The sequence below is a fragment of the Protopterus annectens genome, chromosome 4.part0, assembly GCF_019279795.1.
Source record: "Protopterus annectens isolate FY-2018-M chromosome 4.part0, PAN1.0, whole genome shotgun sequence".
Taxonomy (NCBI): Eukaryota; Metazoa; Chordata; order Ceratodontiformes; family Protopteridae; genus Protopterus; species Protopterus annectens.
This window is the reverse complement of record NC_056733.1, coordinates 338115045-338131660: the sequence shown is the minus strand read 5'-3', so window position 1 is coordinate 338131660 and position 16616 is coordinate 338115045. Positions and strand designations below refer to the sequence as shown.

The window sequence follows — 16616 nt, the reverse complement described above, 5'->3', positions numbered from 1 at the left end:
AAGCTGCAGTGAGAAAGAGCCACTAAATGTAATTTAGAAAAGAGTAACCCAAGATGTTCCACCAGCTCATTTATTTTGGTGCCTAAGAAAATGAAGGACATCAGGCCCATTATGACATTTGATCCTCTCCTATCTATCTGTGGCAGACTGGATTAACTCTTTGGATAATAAGGATGCTTGGTTCCACATAAAAGTTGTAAAAGAGGAAAGGAGGTTAGTGTGCTTCTTTATAGGTGCCAGTCACTTTCTGTTCTGGACTCTGCCTTTTGGCCTCACCTAAGTCCATTGATTATTCACGTAGTTGCATATCTGTAGATCTGAAATTGTTGTTTTCATTTGATCTTCAACCTGTGAGAATATAGTTCCAGTATGGATCTGACTCGGACGCATTTTCCAGCATCTGATCCAAGCTCCAACCTCCTCCCCTACCCATTATGCCCCTGTCTCCCTCCTCCCCTCAGATCTCGTTTGCAGTGTGTCTATCTAGCATTGTGGTCCATTGCTCCAGGTTCCTGGTAAGTGAATTATTAAAAATGTTGCTCTTCTTATTAACTTTTCTGTAGCTCTTTTAAATCCTTCTTATTTCAAATTTCATCCCTACCCTTGCACGCAGGTGTTGGTCCTCTAAACCCTTCAAAAAAAAGAAAAGGTCCTCTCTTTTCCCTTTCTCTCGAGTTAGTAGTGTGTGTGTGTGTGTGTGTGTGTGTGTGTGTGTGCTTTTACCGTCACCATGCCAGAGAACCCCAAGCCAGGGTTTTGGAAGTGCACAGGGTGTGGCCATAAGCTTCCTCCTTCTGATAGCCGCACTCTATGCATGGTTTGTCTAGGAGTCCCACACCTGGACACCTCCTGTTCAATCTGCGTGGGATTCAACTGCCGTGCATTGATGGACAGGAGGAACAAGTTGATCATGAAAGGCCTCCTTTCTCCACCTTCCTCAAAGGCCCCTGCTTCCACTTCTGCTTCTACTCCTTCCTCCGTCCCAGTCTCTGGAACTCAACCTCTTGCCAAGAGGGCCAGGGACATGGAGCAGCACAAACACAAAGACTGGAATAGGTCCAGGAAGTGGTCCACCCACTGTGCTTCTTCGGCTGGGCCTCCAACTAAGTCTTGCCCGGCTCCCAGACCGGGCTCCCCTCAGCTCCGTTCGCCCTGTTTTTCCTCAAAGCTGGAGGTTTCTTGGAGCCGATTTCCTTTATTGGCCTCTCCCTGGTGCCTCTCCAGACCAGTTTCCATGGCTTCCTTTGCTTGGTCCACCCACAGCCTTTCTGAAGCCGAGGTGGACAGGATGATGCAGAAATTCATCTGGACCCAAATTCTGATGGGAGTTTTGCCTGATCCCTCCCACTCCGGGGCTGGGAGCATGCAGTCTGCCTTTATGCCAATTGCTGCTTTTCCAATCCTACCTCCAGCTTCGGAGTCCTTGGGTCCAATGCTCCTTGGCGTCAAGGGGTCGGTGCCCATGGTACCTGGTACCTCGACTCCGAACATTGCCCTGAATGGTGTGGCTCTGACTAGCTCGGAGCCATCTGGCTCTCAGAGCCATAGCCTCAGCACCAGATCTGAGGGGCTGGTGTCAGCTTTGAGGTTTTTGGAGTTGGCCCTTCCAGTCAGAGTCTCAATGCGTGGAGGCTCAGGTCTGGCTCCCCCATTGATGCAGAGAGTTATGGACCCGGCCTTAGTCCCAGCTTCTGGGATTCATTCTTCTTCTGCTCTCGACATGGTGGAGAGGGTTCTCTTGGTCTCGTTGAGACCCTTGATGCTATTGTCCTCAAAGTCCATCCTGGCTCCCTGTCTTTCTGGTCCAGATTCAGCCATCCTGCCCCCTCAGGGACAGCCTGTTGCCTCTCTGCCCCAGAAAGTTCTCCCATGGGACAGCCAGAAGTTTCCTAGTCCTCCCCAGAGGCCATCCCCCCCCCTTCGGAGCACCTTCGGAAACATATGGGAAAATGGAGGCACTTAGACTCCTCGCTGGAGTCCCTCACAGAAGACACCAACTTATAGGAAGGGGAGGGTTCCCCCTCAGTCACCCCCAGAGAATGTCTCCCTTGGAGACCCTGTGGAAATCCTTCGCCAGCATGAGGGGTGGTCAGTCCAAAAACGCAACCCTGATGAGTCAGTGTTCCTAGAGGTGTTTGGCACAGGACCCTCTACCTCCTGGGTGTCCCTTCCCGTGGATCCACTTGTGGAGTTGGTTATATCTTAGGCATGGAATGAACTCGATATGGTGGAGCCCATCTCCAAGTACATTGATAGGATTTTGAGTGCGCCATCAGACAAGCAACATTGGTCTAAGGAGTCCCCGGTTGATGCTATGGTGGTGGCGGCGGTGGCCCCTAAGAAAAATCTTGCTCAGGAGAGCTCTACTGTCCATCCACTGGACCAAGAGTCCTGGTCCATGGACCGTTTCGAGAAGCGGATTTACCCTTCAGCCACATTTGCAGTACGTGTGAGTGTCAGTTGCCAAGACAAAATTCTGGATGGTCACTCTCCAATCTATTCTGCCTGTCCTGCAGAAAAATGACTGGATGTGCTTGGTGGACCTCCAGGTTGCGTACTGCCACACCAAAATGAACAGGAACTCTCGGAGGTTCCTCTGCTTCCAGCTGGGGGCCAGTCATTACCAGGTCTGAGCACTACCCTTTGGTCTCACCACCACCCCCATGGTGTTCAACAAAGTGATGGCAGTGGTGGCTGCTCACCTGTGGCTGCAGGGGTACCAGGTCTTCCCCTGTCTGGACGATTGGCTCCTTTCCGCTCCCTCCAGGCATCACCTCTGCTAAACCAGGCATCTCCTTCTCCAGACCGCCCACCAGTTGGACATAATAAATCTCAACAAGTCCCTATTGGATCCAGTTCAAGTTCTAGACTTTACTGGTGCTGGGTTAGACACCATTCAGAGCAAGGTTTTTCTAAGTCTGGACAGACTTCAATCCCTCAGACATCATGTGTTGTATGTTGTTCAGACCCAGTATCCCCCTGCAAAGTCAGTTCTTTGGGAGTTTGGGTCCATGGCATGGCTTAATCCTCATGGCTCGTCTGCATATCAGGGTTCTCCAGTGGACCCTAGCGGTCCAGTGGTCCTTATTAGATCTGCCATTATCCCATCCAGTTCATTTGTCTCAAGCCTGCAGGGATTCGCTCCTCTGGTGGCTTCAATCCCTGGATCTTCCTCTGGGTTGCCCATTTATCTTTACTGCCCCGATGAATACGGTGACCCTGGATGCCTCTCTACTTGGATGGGGAGGGGCATTGCATGAGAAGGACAGTCCAAGGCACGTGGTCATCCCTGGAGACCCATCTGCATATTAGCATCCTGGAGATGAGGACATGCTGTTGGCATTGCAAGCTCTTCATGACCATCTTCCCCTAGGAATGATTGTCATCCAGACAGACAACATGTGTGTAGTTTGGTACATCAACAAACAGGGGGGAACCAGGTCTAATACCCTTTGTCATGAAGCCATGAGATTGCGGGAGTGGGTGATCTCCACCGGCTGTTTTCTGGTGGCAACGCACATTCCGGGGAGGTCCAACATTCTGGCAAACAGGCTCAGAGATCTATTCTGATGCCTTATGAGTGGTCTCTGAATACTTTAGCAGCGGAACAAATCTTCTAAAGTGGGGTTGGCAGTGCTGCGATCTCCTCACCTCTCCTTCCAACGTGAAGTGTACCAAGTATTTAGTTCTGAACCTCCCTCCTGGGGAGTCCCCTAGAGATGCTCTGGTTTATGCTTGGCCCTCCAGTCTTCTGTATGCATATTCTCTACGTCCTCTGATCCTGAAATTCATACAGAAAGCACAACGGCTGGGGAGCTTAGTGATCCTCATTGCCCCCTTCTGGCCTCGCCAAGTATGGCTCCCCTCTCTGTGGTCTCATGTAGTGTGTCCTCCTTGGACATTAGATCTAGTTCCAGATCTGATCTCGCATCCCTCAGGGATCCCACACCCAGATCTAGTCAGTCTGATACTTACAGCTTGTATGCTCCTGTTCCAGTGATAGCTAGGACTCCCAGGCTGTCTTCTTCAGTTAAGAAAATTTTGGTAGCAGCTCACAAATCGTCCACTAGTGAGGTTTATTCCAGTAAGTGGAAATTTTTTTTGATATGGGCATCTCAGTATGATGTGGACACTTTCCCTGTTGCAGTCACTGCCATTTTGTGGAGTTTCTGGCAGATATTTTTCATCAAGGTGCCAGCTTTTCTATGGTTAAAGTTCATTTGGTAGCCATCTCCAGTTTTCATATAGGAGACAATTTGGCTTCCCTAGCTTCTTCCAAGCTTTGTAAATCCTTCTTGAAAGGTACCTTTTTACTTAGTCCTCCAGTCAAGGACTCTACACCACCTTGGGATCTTACTCTAGTTCTACAAGCCTTGGTTTCTTCCCCCTTTGAACCAGCAGCTACAGTGAATTTGCAGTTTCTGTTTTGAAAGACAGCTTTTCTGTTTGCTATTACCTCAGCAAAAAGAGTGTCAGAGATTCAGGACTTATCTGTCAAGCCCTCCGTATATAGTGTTTCATAAAGACAGGGTGTCCTTGCATACGAACCTGTCCTTTCTTCTGAAAGTGTCTTTGGAATCTAACATTAATTTGGTAATCAATCTTCCTGTTTTCTTTCCGAACTTCAGAATAAGGGAGAGTATAAATTGTATTTGCTTGATGTCCATAGGCAATTGTGTTTTTATTTGCATGGAACAAAGTCCTTTCGAAAGTCTGATCAGCTTTTCATTTCCTTTTCTAAGCCTATCTTAGGGAAACCGGTGTCAAAGGTGTCTATTGCTCATTGGATCTCTCAGTGCATAGTTCTGGCATATACAGCAAAAGGATTATCTCCACCAGGTCAGGTCAAGGCGCATTCTACCAGGTCTGTGGCTACTTCAGCGGTATTTTGGTCTAGGGTTTCTTTGGATGACATTTTCTCTGCAGCTACTTGAGCATCTTCACACACATTCAGTTCGCACTGTAAGTTGGATCTCCTGTCCAGAGATGGGGCATCCTTTGGCTCTGCTGTGCTCCGTAATATCCTTTTATGAGGACCTCCCAGGGCTTTTTGGTAGCTGGGGACTCTGTCCCACAGGTTGAAGATCAAATGAAAACAACTTCAAATAAAAAAGTTATGTACTCACCATAATGTTCCATCTGAGTTATTGCTTTTCATTTGTCTTCAACAGTCCCTCCCTCCTTCCCCCTGTCTTATGCGGGCTGCATGGTAGACTGGGTGGAAGAGACACAGCCCTTACTTTGGCAAGCCTTTGTCTTTCCTGTGGTGCTTTCAGGGTACTACTGCCAAGGTATTAGGCTCTTGGTTAGGTCGGGGTGCTATTGTTGGCAGCAAACTCGATCTGAGGGGAGGAGGGAGACAGGGACATTATGAGTAGGGGAGGAGCTTGGAGCTTGTATCCAGTGCTGGAAAATGTGGCTGAGACGGATCCATACTGGATCTATATTCACACAAGCTGAAGACAAATGAAAAGCAACAACTCAGATGGAACATTATGCTGAGTACATAACTTTTTTTCTAGGGCATTGATGACTGTAGGGCACCAAGGTCTTTGCTTTTCTTAACTAGGTTACTATCTCTTGGTGTCCCCAACAATGAACAGTTCCACAGTCTCTGGGGAGTATCTTTTATCACTTTTCCAGTCCTTAGGGGTCGCAGTTAACACCACAAAGTTTCAGCTGGTGGCTGCTGAGATATATTCATAATATGTAAACTGGACACACTGTTTTATCAAGTGTATCTCCCTCCAAACAGAATTCTTTCTGTTCAAATTATTGTTTCAAAGATTTTATTGAGTAAGACTGTTCCTACAGCTACTTATACATGGATGATCAGACTTGTGGCTGCTTTTAACGTTGTGGTTCCAACCACCTGGTAACACATGAGAATGTTAGAATGGATTCTAAAGATTCATTGAAACCAGTTAGCAGATCCCATGGGCACTCCGATAAAAATACCTGAAAAATACAAAGACATTTGGTGGATTTATGAATCCAATTTGTATCTGGGCAGATCCTTCCAAGCCCCAATCCCTACTTTGACAGTCACCACAAATGCATTTGCTGTTAGATGGTGGGAAAATTTCAGGACCAGACATTTCAAGGGACAATGGCCACAGATGCCTCTGTTCTTGTAAATGTTCTGGAAATATGTGGGTAGTACTACTTATGTTGCAGACATTTTGAGACTGCCTCTGCCTAGAGCTCATGCGGTGTGCACTGTCAATATGGCTGCAATATTGTACCTGAACAAGTCAGGAGAACATATTCTTATAGCTTCTATCAAGAGGTTGGGAGATTTTGGGAGTTGACCTTTCCCCTAATAGTCTTCTCACCGCCAGCCTTATTCCAGGAGAAGCCAGTTGCTTAGTGAACTATCATAGCCATTGTCTGTTGATGCCCAGTGAATTGTCTCACAAACTAACTGTAGAATGGAAACTGTTCCATCAGTGGGGGAAGTCATGCTGTGACCACTTTGCATCCCTACCCAGCATGGTATGCAGCCATTTCTTACACTCTTATTTCTCCCTTGGGAGGATGTTCCAGAGATGCCCTTGTCCAGATGTTCCTCCTTAGTCTCCTCTATACTTTCTCCTTATTTTCCCTTATTCAGAAATTTCTGGAAAAGGTTGAGATACAGATGGCCAGAGTCATCTTGATAGCTCCCTTTTGGACCAGCTAGTGTAATTTCCCATGCTATGGCCTCTATTTTTGGACAGGCTTTAGTGGCCCACAGGAGGACTGCTAACCCACTCATCTGGCAAGCCTTTCCTTGACTTTCAATCTCTTCAATTAGTTGTGTGGTTTATCCATTGCCAATAATATCTTAGGACCTTTCTTACCAAGAAAAGGTGGTTGGGATTCTTATTGTGCTCAGTGATAAAACGTGAAGAACTTCTAAGATTAAGCGGATTCATTCTTCCATTTGGGCTAGAGTAGTGCCTCAGTTCTAGATTATTTACCTCAGATTTATGACTTTGTTGTTAGTTATTCTTCATTCAAACTCGCCTGGCAGTTATGTCTAATTTTCAGCAGCATGTGTACTGCCTAACTCCTTGTCGTTATTTTTTTATGTTGGCTAAATATTTCTAAATTGTACCTTTCCCCTGTGGCCACTCATCAAGTACCCTATACCTCCTTATGATCTTTATTTTGTGTTAGAGAATTTGACTTAGCTTCTTTGGCCTTCTTCAGTCATTGACTAACCGTGGCACTGGCGCAGAGTATGAGTGGTAGTGTATGACAGCAGAATGCCAAAGAAGCTGAAAAGTAAGTTGTGCAAAGCAGTGGTGTGAATAGTACTTTTGTATGGTATAGTCACCTTTTCAGTAAAGATGGAGCATTTGAGGAAGCTAGAGAAGATGGAGGATAAAGTGCCAGAGATGGGTGGTGAGCTGCACAGATAAAGAAATGATGACATTAGAGCAGAAGCCAAAGTAGCTCCAGTTGCAAAGATGGTCAAAGGGAACAGATTACTGTGGTTCAGGCACATGTGTAGAAAAACAGAAGAAAATCTGATCAAGAAGATTTAGGATAAGCAGGAAGAAGGCAAGTGGAAATGAGGGTATCCAGCAAAGAAGTGGATGGATTGTGGGAGAGAAGACCTGTGACAGTCATTCATGACTGTCAAAGAAGTTAAGAGAGTGGCATTGGATCGAGAGAGATGGCGACAGTTGACTGTACACAAACCCCCGACCCCATGTAGAAAATTGGGAAAAAAGGGGTTGATTATGATAATGAATTTGACTCAGATACCATTTGAACATATGGCTACATTAGAGTTTACATTTGTTTCTTGGAAGATTCTGTTTCTGGCAGTAATTATCTCAGCCAGGAGAATTTCCAAATTGAAGGACTTATCTGATAATCCTCCTTATTTGGTGTTCCACAAACACTAAAAGTACCCAAGAGAGCCAGCCCTTGCTTCATGACTAAAACAACAGTGGAGAATAATTTAAGTAAGTCTATTAATTTCTAGTATGCTGTCCTAGCTGTTTGCATACCTAATTGTACAGATAAAGGCAGAAGTATCTTGTATTGTACAGATGTTCATAGACAACTCAAATTTTATATTGCCAAAATGAAGTCTGTTAGCAAAGATTCCCAAAGTTTTGTTTTGTTTTCTAAAAATTATGTTAGACAATAAGGTTTCAAGTCTAGTTTTGTATAAATGTTGTCAAACTGGATTAAATTTTGCTTTCAAAAATATAACATATGTTTGGTGTCTGAGCCCAGGGTCCACTCTACTTGGGCCATGTCTATTTCTTTAAAAAAATGTATCAGTGGATGATAGATGTGCAGCAGCTATGTGGGCGTCACTTAACAGATATGATGAATGCAATCTCCAGATCCGAATATTCCTTTGGTACCACTGTAATCTGGGTTATTCTTTTCACGGGGATCCTTTTAAGAAGTTTAGCTTAGGTCACTGTTATCTGGGTAATGAAAATAGAACTTCTGTTGCCTGATATGAGATTTAATTCCTTATAATAACAATAGACCTGGATTAAGAATTCCAATTAATTCCTTATAATAACAATAGACCTGGATTAAGAATTCCAATTAATTCCTTATAATAACAATAGACCTGGATTAAGAATTCCAATTAATTCCTTATAATAACAATAGACCTGGATTAAGAATTCCAATTAATTCCTTATAATAACAATAGACCTGGATTAAGAATTCCAATTAATTCCTTATAATAACAATAGACCTGGATTAAGAATTCCAATTAATTCCTTATAATAACAATAGACCTAGATTAAGAATTCCAATTAATTCCTTATAATAACAATAGACCTGGATTAAGAATTCCATCTACATTACCATTCCTACTCTCTTATTCTGCAACCTCAGTCCTGACTGGCCTGCTGGTTTGTACATGAAGTATCTGGAGAGAGGTCCTAGTGTACATGGCATTATTGGTGAGGGAGAAGGGGCAGAGATCCTTGGAAAGTTTTGTTTGCTGGACTAAGTCCTGCAAGTCATAGTCCCTGAGTAATGAAGATGTAACTGCCATCCAGATCTGTTATCACAGTAAGTAGTAAAATTTTCATTTCTGAAGCTTTTTTGGAGCTTGTGTTGCTATGTTCTTGGAATAACATAATTAGTGAGGTGATATAAACACAGCTGGGCACTAATACATTCACACTGGATGAGGAATGTGTAGTACTTAAATAAAATAAATGAACATTGTTTCATTCTTTGTATTTCTGAGCATATGTTTAACTTGAGTCTCTTATTTTAGGTTGCTGCTCTGTTAAAAGCTAATTCTTCCTGAACTTTGCAGACTTTTTCTTTGTATGTAGTGTTTTTATGTAAATTTATGTATATTCTGAAACGTGTCATGCTAAAGTTAGTCTGCACAGATTCATAAAGATTTCTTAGTAAAATGTAAGTTGATTTAATGTTATGAACTGAGGCCATTTTATTGACACATGGAAACTAACTCTGAACAGTTTCTCCCTAGGTTTTTGAAAGTTCCCAGCAATCTTGCTGTAATGAGTCAGCATGCAGGGGCCTGTTTCCCAAAAAGAGGAGGAGGAGGACCCAGATTCCAGACAAACCCAATTATAGCCTTAACTTGTGGAGTATTATGAAGAACTGTATTGGCAAGGAACTATCCAAGATCCCTATGCCTGTGAGTGAGTTTCCTTTGATAGCCTGTTGTGTAAAACAAATACTGAAATTTAGAATCTAAGAAATTTGAAGATTATAAGAAGTCATCTGTGTGTATAAAATAAGAAGAGGCCTGAAAATAGAGGTTCAGTATACTAATGAACTCTTAAGAAGTTGCACAAAACATTTTTAGCTCTTCCAAACATTTGTTAGTGGCATTGTAAGTAAGGCCAACTTAAAATCTATTGTTTCTGGCAGAGGTTAATGCTTGATTTTCAGTGTTCGATTTTTAGTAGTATTTCCTACACTATAAATGTCTAAATCAAATGTGTAGAGTCCTTGTCTATTAAACTGGTTGTTAAACTACTTGCCTTTATTAGTTGAAAAGCTAGACTCATGCTGTGTAAGTTAATGTAATGCAAATTATGACTAAATTTGGAACTGATGCTTGGTACTGTTAGGATACCAAAGGAAACAAAAGAGCTCCAAGATGCAGTTTTTTCAAGATAGTTATGAATTTTTGCCCTTTGAGAAAACGAACAATAAATGTAGTAATTTTAGTAGTTGTAACAGGTATTAAATGTTAGTTGGATTGATTAATGCTGACCTTTAAAAGGTGTCTTTAAAAATATGCAGTATATCATAGCTATATGTTACATTCTGGTTTTAAGTCATAAGAGGAGTGATCATGTGATTGTGCACCTCAGAAATTGTAACACCCCATTATGTATCATGCTTTGAAATGTGTAGTAGATTTGTAGTTTAATTATATAAGCAGCTACTTTTGTCTTCACAGTAACATATTTAGAACACATTGTGAACAGGTACTTGTGACTTATGTCCTGATTTAAAAAGGTACCTGTCATTAAGCTGATAGCACTGTTATTTAGTGTTGGGCGATCGATGAATGGTAAATGACACAATTTTTGCAGACAGTGGAACTTTCTTTTTTCGTCGTTGTTCTACAACCTCAGAGTAGATATGGTTAGGTTTGGGAGGTGTCCCCATATGAGGGGTGCAAAGGGGATTGCCCTTTTGTAAAAAAAAAAAAATTACTTCATAGGTCCAGCAGAAATTACAAAAAAAACTTACCTCGTAGGACCGGCGAAAATTGTTTCGCTCATTATTTTTCATTCAGTGAGTAGTGCTGTTGCTCAATGTACATGTATCCATTTAAATCAACCTGGTCACTGATATGTGCCTCATACCACCCTACTTTAAATATTCCTTTTATGATTGCTACTTCACTTGGAATTAAAATGCTGCTTATACTTTAACTTAGATCATTTTCTTTAAAAAAAAAAGTAAAATTCTGCAAGAAGTAGCTCTTTAAGTATTGACATTGCTAAAACAAACAAACTCATTACATTATTCATTACATTTCAAAGACTTTTTTTTTTTTTCAGTTTATATGCACTGGTAGGTAATGCGTGAGACTGGTGTCATCGTTAACTGGCATATTGTTGTAGGGCATGCCTGTTGCCCTTTTAACAAATGTGAGATATAGGACATCTTGCTGAGCAGTAGGTTATTCTTCTCTGAAAAGAACAGAACTTCATCAACTATTTATTATTATTTTTTTTTGGTGGAACTGTTTTTCTCACAAATTTCCTACATGACCTATGTCTCTTGCATGCCTTCTCTTTAATTATCAAAACTATGAATACCACATCCAAGAAAACTCTTTTGTAGTTACAGTGGTCTCACTTACAAGAATGTTTTGTCATAAGCTAACACTTTGAGGGGTAAAAAAATGTTTATTGAAGCAGACTTTGATAAACTGTCTGTCAGTAATCTTTCTGAATACCTTTAAGGCTGACAAAATACTTTATGGAAAACTTATAACATATCAGTCATAATATGTGGAATATATACTACTTTCTGCAAGTTACAGTAGTGAATTTTGCTTTTCCAAATCTGAAATTTCAGATCCTTCTGTTCATTATCCAAACCACTGATCTTGATGAAGGCTGTAATGGTAGCAAACTAAGTGGGGAAGACCAGTCTTAGCTCATCCTATGGGATTCACAGGTGTCCCAGGCAATCTGAGCCATATAATTCCCCCAAAGCATTCTGGATCTACCCTGCAGCCACCTTCCAGGTATATCTATCATGAGAGGTACCCATGTTGATTCTTCAGAAGGCACCCAGAACAACTTAGCTGACTCCTTTCTACCCAGAAGAACAATGTTTATTGTCAGAGATCTTCCAGGGTTGCCAAGGTTTTGCTGCTTTATGAAGAGTGAGTGCAGCTATCCTTTGATGGAACCTCATTTTTGCCACTAGTATCCATGATGTCATTCTCTCAGCCACTTCCCAAGTCTGATGACCATAGACGAGAATGGGATTCTGAACAGTAAACTGAGAGTTTCACCTTATGACTCACGTCTAGCTGTAGAACCACTGTGCAGGGCAGTGCCTGCAGTACCACTGCTGCTGCACCCTGCTGTTGGTCAGTCTTCTGACTCCATGTATATTCATTCACAAGCAAAACCCAAGGCACTTCAACTCTTTCATGTGAGGTAGCTGCTGTGCCTACCCTACAAAGAGTGATCCACTCTGTTCTAAGAGAGAACCATGTTCTCTGGTTTAGAGGTGCTGATATTCATTCACCCCAGTTTAGATTTATCCATGAGCCCCTGCAGTACATGCTAGAGATCATAGACACTAGGGGCTGGAACAATAAAGGTACAGTTCTAAACTGGGTACTGTCCACAGATGCTTGCTGCTTAGTGATAACCTGTCCTTGAAAATCAAAACAGGAGAGTAGACAAATTACTGTCGTGGTGAAGTTGTTTGTCAGACTTGTACAACTCTTGTCTCTCAATGCAGGGACCAAAGATTGCAAATCAGTGATGCTCAGATCCCGATCTTTTGTACCATCTCCCACAAAATGTACTATTATAAGTAGTCATACTTAGTTTTTTGTTGCAGTAAGTAACTGGCAAGTAGGCTGGGCAGACATAATCCTTTTTATCCATGACCTGGGGCACAGAGTGACAGGTGGTAAATGGCACTGATACAAAAACACACTTATGAAATTGAGACTGATGCAGTAAAACAAAAAATTACAGATAAATAATTTTTTACTTGCAAATGTTATGTAAAAATGGGACAGCGCGTATAAAATATTTGTGCTTGGCACACAACCATTATATTCCATCTGTAGGTCAACAAAGAAATACAAACGGTACTACATATTCTTTTCCATTGCCTCTGTAAATGGGAAGAGGTAATCCACTGTCCCATGGCTAGAACAGAATTTAGATTATTCAGCTAAAGTGAGAGGCAGGCTTTGCTGTCAGATGAAGTTTTCTTTTTTAGTACCTTGGCACAGGTTTTCGCACTGAAAAATGTGATCACTGTGAAATGAGAACACACCTTCCTGATCCTGTTGTTGAAAATAGGAACAGACACTCCAGTTTCCTAATCAGAGGCACTATCCCAGTCTTTCATGCAGCCTTGAAAAACAGTTACAACTATGACAACCCAACAATACCCAGTGCCACTGGTGTTTCCAGCTGGATTTCATCCACTCTTGATGACGTACCTTAGAAGAACTGTTCAACCACTGTATTGATTTCATCTACAGAAATCTGAAATGAAATAAAACAAGTGTAAAAGTAAAGCAACATAAAACAAAGCAAAAACAAAGAAACTGAGCAATGTAGCAATATAAAACTTTAATAGTTCAATAAAAGACAGCTAAGCTTTCAGGTCACAAAACATTCTTCATTCCTAATTAGCATTAAAGAAGGGTTTGTGACCTGAAAGCTTAGCTGTCTTTTATTGAAGTATTAAAGTTTTATATCGCTACATTGCTCAGTTTTTTTTCTTTTTTATCTACAGAAATCTACCCTGTCCAGTTGGATGCCTGTTGGCACAGAGACATGGTGTTTACCCGCAGCGCTGGCATCCTGGGCAGCTAGAGAGCCATTTGGTGGTTTTAGGGGGTAGGCTCCAGTGACCATAGGCAGCTTGCTTAGCTTTACGAAAGGACGCTGTCCCTTTGGCACTGTGGAGACCAGGGAAAAAGTGCAGGATCATACTTATATGTTTACATAGAAAGATCAGAATCGGTATACCAGTGTTTTATGTTTGGCAGTGCATGTGTCTGTGTCACACTACTGCATAGTTTGCTCTTTTGGGAAAAGTAGTAGGACATAAAAGAAAAATCCTTACTGTAGGAGCAGATAATGCTGCAAGTGGGACAACTTGAGGTGCTCTCTATCTCCCCTGAGGATGGATAGATGCTCCACCTGCTGTAGACCCAGGCTAGTGGCCCTGGTCCTGGGGAAAAGCCATTTGGTCTAAAGAGGAGATCTAAACATTTTTGAAGGAGAGGCATTGGTAGTACCAGATGATCGTGTCTACAGCAAAGGACTAAAAAGTGGATCCAATCTCACTATAACTTTCTGTCCCTGCTTCCTCAGAGAAGGGCCTGTCTGCCAGATTCAAAGTATTCATCCATCTCTTGGCTGTATCACCAGTCAATGTCAGTGTGTTTCCATCCTTGCTGAGAATATTCTGCTTAATATCGCACCTTCCTATCCTGAATCACTGAATCATTTGTTAGAATCTCTTTGATGCCAGCCAAAAGTCAGTCTCCATAGCCTTACCAAACTGTTCTCACAACTTATCCTTCCCTGGTATATGTCAGTCAACTTTGGATAGGCTGTCTCTCAGTGATGCAAGACCTACAACTGTGAGAAATAAAAGTACATTTATAGAACAAATACAGCAAATGATGAAGCCTGTAATGTCATTAACCCCCAAACACATACACACACACACACACACGCACACACACACACACACACACACACACACACACACACACACACACACACACACACATGCTTGCACGCACACACACATACACGCACATCAGTTGCTTGTAAATTTTAAATCCAAGATCACTGTATCTCACAGCAGGTGAATAATTTGAGGTACTGCAAATTCTAACTTATTATATATTGACCATAGTTGCAGTTCTACTCACTGTTCAAGGGATCATAATTATAGTCCTTTGAATTCCAACAGCAACCCCCCCTGGAACCCCCCCAGGCATTGCCTGGAAGGCCTCTTTCTTTAATGTGCTAGTTTCCCTCACTGTCTGTGTCTGCCAGGGTGTCCAAGGAATTCATATTCCTACACTTATTAACAGGCAGTGTTCCGAATCCACCAACAAAATACATCAGAAAGACAAAAGAATACGCAGCACACAAAAACACAATAAAGTTTTTTTTCTCTAAGCACTGAATCTGGTTTTGTGGTTGAAAGCAGGCACCCATAACCCCAAATCAGCTTTGAAATTGGCACAGCTCCAAGAAAAACAATGTGGCAACTTCATGTAACAGACCACTGCATATCAAGTATCTTGTCAGTTCTGAATGTTGACTGCATCGGTGATGTACTACAGCAGTACAGTAAGATAGATAGATAGAGAGAGAGAGAGAGAGAGAGCGAGGGAGTGAATTATAAGTAGCACACACCATATAGAACAGTGGTATAAAATTAATTCTTCAGATGTCATGTGTTCATTTTTAAAATACTGTACAAATTGAGTTGACTGCACCGGTTCTTTAAAAAAAAATGTGATATTGGTACAAGAGAGTACTTCCTTTTACAAGACATTAAGACCGGTGTTCGACCATAAGGCTGAGAGAGTGAGTAATAAAAAGCACTAAGAAATGCTAGGAAGTGTCTCTTTACTGAACATTTGTTAGAATCTGTGAAACACCCTACCATCTCTTATCATTGTAAGTATTGCAGATGAAAGCTATAGAGCCCATCTAAACCAGTACAAAGGAATACTTTAGTGTAAATTAGAAGATGGGTTAAAGGAAGAAAACAATACATACATGCAGCAATCAAGTCACTGATCTATAGCAAGAGTCATCATCTTCATTGACTCCCTTTTCTTATCTTCTACATGTGGTTGGGGTGCCGTGTCAACTTTTCTCCATCTCTCTCTCTCTCTCTCTCTCTCTCTCTCTCTCTCTATTCAATGCCACTCTCCTGCCTTCTTTGACAGTCATAATTGACTTTTACAGGTCTTCTCTCACACAATCTATCCACCTCTTTGCTGAATGCCCTCATTTCCTCTTGCCTTCTTCTTGTCTTTCCCAAGTCTTCCTCACCAGATTGTCTTCTGCTTTTCTGCACATGCACCTGAACCACTGTAATCTGTTCTCTTTGACCTTTTCCAGGAGTATACGGAGGAAATGTCTGAACAACTCTTTAATTGATTCCCTCCAATAGAGCTCTTTTAAGTTTGTGGTCTAACTCAAAATGGGCATGGCACGAACTTTGTAAAAAATTAAGTTATTGTCTCAGAGTTCAAACAAATGCTCATGTCTCTCTTACCATAATCGTTAGTAGAAAATGGTTGCATTCATTCAACTGTAGGTCTTAAACTGGATTTTATAAGCCACAATAACCACCATAAATATGAATTTTGTAATGTTGTATAAACAACTTATGATATCTCGGTAACCATTCAAGCAATACACATACTGCCAGCAGCATTTTTTTCATTGAACTGGGAGTTTTCATCTGGGTCTAAGCAGTTCTACCTGTGTCACTCGATTGTTGAGGTATTTAGAGAAATATGAAAATAAGATATAAATTATATTCTGTACCTGTTTATCTGCACTAGTTAGAGGTCAGATAATACCAGAGCCAGATCATGGTCAAATGAAGCCCTAGGCAGTTACCATAAACACTGTTCAAAGCTGTCAGTGTACATACTATTTTCTTCCTTACTTCTACAATGATTACAAATATTTGAATTTAATTTAAAATTTTTATTTCAAATTTTATAGCACAAAGACTGATAGCCATTTGCTAAACAAACAATATAGTCTCACAATGAAAACAGCATGAACAGTAAACTTCTTTGACCATAAAACTCACATTCACTGAAATGGCATTGAGACCTGCATTCAAAGAAAGTGCATCTGGCCAGTATTGGATTAAGTTTACCTTTAGGC

At 41.7% G+C, this 16616-nt stretch overlaps 1 protein-coding gene across 1 annotated transcript in view; it reads left to right on the top strand.

Annotated features, from left to right (window-relative positions):
* The window catches only part of LOC122799329 (oxysterol-binding protein 2-like), a 1737477-nt gene that overhangs the window by 915443 nt on the left and 805418 nt on the right, over positions 1-16616 (top strand). The window contains exon 6 of the mRNA XM_044068308.1: positions 9473-9643. Within this exon, the coding sequence (XP_043924243.1) occupies positions 9473-9643 (171 nt within the window). The remainder of the gene's footprint in view (positions 1-9472; positions 9644-16616) is intronic.